This window comes from Micromesistius poutassou (assembly GCF_964030765.1).
Source record: "Micromesistius poutassou genome assembly, chromosome: 1".
Lineage (NCBI taxonomy): Eukaryota > Metazoa > Chordata > Actinopteri > Gadiformes > Gadidae > Micromesistius > Micromesistius poutassou.
The window spans coordinates 2,143,973-2,148,972 of record NC_140271.1 but is presented as its reverse complement, the minus strand read 5'-3'; the positions used below and the strand labels follow the sequence as shown (position 1 = coordinate 2,148,972).

The 5,000-nt window shown below is 47.9% G+C and overlaps 1 protein-coding gene across 1 annotated transcript in view; it reads left to right on the top strand.

Annotated features, from left to right (window-relative positions):
• The window catches only part of znf385c (zinc finger protein 385C), a gene marked incomplete at its 5' end in the record, with an annotated part of 81,706 nt that overhangs the window by 66,696 nt on the left and 10,010 nt on the right, over window positions 1–5,000 (top strand). Inside the window, one exon of the mRNA XM_084488471.1 lies at window positions 3,667–3,874. Within this exon, the coding sequence (XP_084344597.1) occupies window positions 3,667–3,874 (208 nt within the window). The remainder of the gene's footprint in view (window positions 1–3,666; window positions 3,875–5,000) is intronic.

Genomic DNA, 5,000 nt, shown 5'->3' with positions numbered 1-5,000 from the left:
AGTTGGTTATCCGCTGTACCTGTACAGGGAGGCCGGGTTCAGCTGAGATCCTCCTATTTACTTACTGGACCATTTCACCACCAGATTAAGTGAGTTCATGTTATTGACAGAAAGACTTCCAAACCGTGAAACCAAAGAGAAGGATACAATAGATTTGATAAAAGCACGATAAAACAAGGTCATTATGGTTTTATCCACATGGAAGTAGAACAGTTTCCTCGGACAGTGAAGATGCTAGTGCCCCTTTTTACACACAGCAATACAATTTTCTTCAAAGTTCAGTTTAAAATCAATTATATATATATATATATAGAGTAAGCAATATAAGCAATGTACATATATAGTTTACTGGCAATATAGATATATAATTATATATATATATACATTTATATATATATATATTGCTTACTCAGATAAGAACAGAACATCATCAATTGTAAAATGTATTTACAAAAATACGACGTCAATGTTAATAAAAAGCTGTCATCTCGACACGGTTTTCCATACGGCACACTTACACCATACATCTACCCAGTCAAAGGGCTTTGGAGGAAGTGTGTCACGCGCTAACTGTAAGACGCTGTTCCCATTAGCAATGTTAGCGTAGCCTGACTAACGACGCAGCGATGCCGACGAGGCCCATCCCTCAGACGGGTCCTCTGCTAAGTTGCGGGTGGGTTGAAACATACGGCGTAAATGGAGATGAATACGCGAGCCGTGCAACGTTGATTGCCCCCGATGCGAAGTCCACATTTTTATGTAAACGACGCTATGATATTTGGGATTCACGTTCGTCCCTCGGTACTTGCACTGGAGCATAATTAACTACAACCCCTACTTAATTACAGCGATATAGGATGAGCGACGAGCGCAATGAATCAGTTAGTGCGTGAGTGATGAGTGAAATGAATGAGTGAGTCAAGTCCCGAACTGGAACTGCTTGTCCCGGAGTAATTACATAATAAGGGATTAATCCATGATTCCTATGAAGGACTCCACTGTGTGTGTGTGTGTGTGTGTGTGTGTGTGTGCGTGCGTGCGTGCGTGCGCTCCCGCTTGTTTTTCCGCAGGCGCGTGTGTGTGTGTCGTGTGTATCGGTGTGTGTTTCGCCCGATGACTTTCGGCCCTGAAGCTTATTTCATAGCATGTGACGAACACATCTCCCCCGGGAGATTGAATTACCCCCGAGAGCTGGAGAGTGGAAGCGGAGACGGCAGCCGTCACAGGGGCCGGGGCTCACCGGGAACGCGTCTCATCGCTCCGCTCCCCACAAGCCCTTTCACGGAAGATCAGGCAGCCAATGTTGCCCAGGTGCACTCAAGCACTGTTTCTATTTTTTTTAAGGGTGTTTTTCCGTCTAGACGACCTGACAGTTTTGGGTTATTTATATTCTTTCTTGTACGTCGCCGGCCACGTTGCCATGCTTGCGACAAGCCCTGTGGTCCGCGCTAGGTCGTTTTTTGTGTCTGCTTATCCGTACATCGTTTAAACACATGTCTTTCCTAGTGACTTTACTGATATATCCGTGGTCAATCGATGTGCTGGTGGTCGGTGATGGGTGTCTTTGGAGGACTAGGAGGTTAGGGGGTTTGTGTGTGTGTGTGTGTGTGTTCAGTGTGTGCTGTAAATCTATGTCTCCGCCTCAGCCTAGCCACCGTTTTTCGTCTCATCCTTCAGACTCTAGCGAGATATTATCTCTGTGTCTCTGTTGTTCTGCCAGGGTCTGCTCGTCGCCGTTCTCTGTGAGTAGCTTGGTGGCAGTGCCAGAGGGTTTTGCATTGTGTAGCTGGCTAATCAATAGTGAACTGTAGGACCTCCGCAACAGACGACGAGGCTGATCTTCCACGCGTCACCTCGGCCGCTCCAAGATTCCTCCGTCAAAACATCCTAACACACGTGTGGAAACGACCCACTGTACTGTTTATCCTCCGATATGCAAAGTAGAATTTAGCTTGGCACTGCCTAATTAAATACAACAAGCCACCGTGGTGAATGTCAATTACAGTGGCAGCTTCGTTGGGATGATATTACTTTTTATTTTCACCAATGCCGGCTGTTGAAGGGGCATCAGCAGCCGTGCGAGCGGTCTCCGGTGTCCTGTGAATGTCACAGACGGAGAACTGTTCCAGACATACGTTCTCCGTTCAGCGGTCCACCAAACGGTGCTGTCACTGTTGGTGGCAGAGGGGGGGGAGGGACATTGACGTGGTGCTTGTAGTGGATGGCTGCTACGCTAAACCCCATCACTCCTGTTCTAGCTGGAGGTGAATGTCAAGGTTAGCCATAATAATTCATAGTAATATGCTCCTTATTGGCAATGATTGGAAATGACAATGGATGCTAATTGGAAATGTACTGGTAAAGGTTGCAATGAGATAAGGAACATTTCACAGGCATGTGAGTGTGCACACATGGCTGCATGTCCGGGTGTATGTGTGGCTCTGGGTTTGTGTGTGTGTGTGTGTGTGTGTGTGTGTGTGTGTATGTTTATTGCCTTTTTACGGTACATTGATTAGAATTTATACAGGCCAGAATAGTGCCTCAATAAAATCCCTCATAATACCACGCTACATTATAGCTTTGGGTTAAAATCAATCAAACTACTTTGTATGTTTTCTGTCAATGTGAAGGTACCATTTTTACCAAATGGGTTTTGTATTTACCCTTTTTTATTCCTCACTATTGTTGCAGGCGGAACATTGGAGTCTTTTTTTCTATGTATTTCAATGGGACTGACTGTTTAATGGATTCCTCAGCTTGTCTGGACAAGCAGGCCTTTGTTACTGGTGTTTGAACAAGGCCCCTAATAATTGACACTGGCAAATAAAAATGTGAGCCACAGGAAATTGCTGTGTATTCGACAAAATTCAGATGCCATAGGTGACATATTTTCTGTATTTGTGTGTGTGTGTGTATGTGCGTGTGTGTGTGTGTGTGTGTGTGTGTGTGTGTGTGTTTGATTGTGTGTGTGCGTGCATGTGTGTGTCTGTGAGTCTCTGGTACTTGTGTGTGCATGAGATTAGGATGTGTTGCCGTATGCCATTGTCCGTTGCGGAGGCCGGCTTCCACAACGTGTGGTAATGGCTTGCTTCTAGAGATGGGATCCTCTCTTTCTCTCTCTCTCCTGCTGCATATTACACATGCAATTATACCTCTGGCCTCCCGGTGTGCCAGCGGTCTTATCAGCTCCAAACAGACATTCCTTCTGCACTGAATGTGTGTGAGAATGAAAGACACACACACATGCATGTGTGTGCTTTTGGATGTGTTTGTGTGGGTGTGTGTTTTGTCCGTACATGCCAATGTGTTTCTGTGTGTGTGTGTGTGTGTGTGTTTCTGTTTGTGTTTCTGTGTGCACTAGCAAATTCTTTTCTGTGTGTGTGTGTGTGTGTGTGTGTGTGTGTGTTTCCGTGTGTCTGTGTGTGTTTGTGTGTGTGTGTGTGTGTGTGTGTTTCCGTGTGTCTGTGTTTGTCACCCATAAAAGAGACAACACCGATGCGTGCACACACTTTTAACATTTAAACCACGTCCGTCTGACCTTTGATACAGCTTATGTGTCGAACCCTAACTCGCCTGTTACAGCCCCTCCCTCTCTGCCTCCCTCTCTCTCTCTCTCTCTCTCTCTAACCCTCTCTCTCCCTCCATCACCTCCCCTCCGCCCCGCAGAACCAGGCAGAGGCCCACTACAAGGGACACAAGCACGCCCGTAAGCTAAAAGCCATCGAGGCCCAGAAGAACCGCCAGCGTCGGTCCGGGGAAGCCTCGTCCGCGGGGAGGGAGAGGGACCGCGAGAAGGACCGCGAGAGAGACCGGGACCGCGAGAGGATCAAGACCGCCATCCCTGACACGCCGCCCAGCTTGATGGAGGGAGCAAGTGAGTACACTGAGAGAGAGAGAGAGAGAGAGAGAGAGAGAGAGAGAGAGAGAGAGAGAGAGAGAGAGAGAGAGAGAGAGAGAGAGAGCAAGAGAGATAAGGATTGTGATAGAGGGAGGTAGAGAGAGAGAGAGGTAGAGAGGGATTGTGATAGAGGTAGAGAGGGATTGTGAGAGAGGTAGAGAGGTGAGAGAGGTAGATAGAGAGAGAGGGAGGTGAGAGAGGTAGATAGAGAGGAAGAGAGGTGAGAGAGGGAGGTGAGAGAGGTAGATAGAGAGGAAGAGAGAGAAGGATTGTGATAGAGGGAGGTAGAGAGAGGTAGATAGAGAGGAAGAGAGAGAGAGAAAAAGAGAGGATGATACAGCATGTAATTTGTAGCCAATCTGTTGTCTGGCTTCTCTATCATCACCGGGTTCTGCTTTCCCCCCCCGTCTTCCTCTTGGTCTCTCTTTCCTCTCATCTTATCCATTCCTTTCTCCAACCTTCCCCTCCCGCTGCCCCCCCCCCCTCAGGGCACAAAACACTCTTACCTTCTCACATCATTTACACCTCCATTTATCTCACCTGTTCTCCCTCTCCTCTCCTTTCCTCCCTCTCGCCCCCTACCCTACACATCAAGATCTTATCCAGCCTATCTCTGGCAATCCTCCTATAGGGTCTGATAACTTTCCTTTGCCATAACACCCTCTGCGTCTCCTCTGTGGCTCTATATAGGTCTCCCAAGCTGAAACGAAACAATGATGTTAGTGTGTGTGTGTGTGTGTGTGTGTGTGTGTGTGTGTGTGTGTGTGTGTGTGCATGTTTGTAAGTATGGTTCTCTGGAGCTCCCCCATCATTCCCCACCGACCGAGGCTGACCGTGATGGATGTCTGGTGGGCCTAGGCTGTTGGGATGGCTCAGTGTTTATGGAGGAACAAAAGCGAGCCTATGTTAATACAGGCGCCGACAGAGATCGATCAGAGTGTAATTTAGGTCATTTTCAGCCAGCTTTCCAGGCGCAATCTGTGATCCGGTGAGACCCGGCTCCCTTCTCTCCCTACCTCCCCCTCTCCCTCCCTACCTCCCCGTCCCCCGTCCCTCCCCCCCCTGTTGCTTCTCTTGAATGCTACTCTGCCCCTGTGTTACC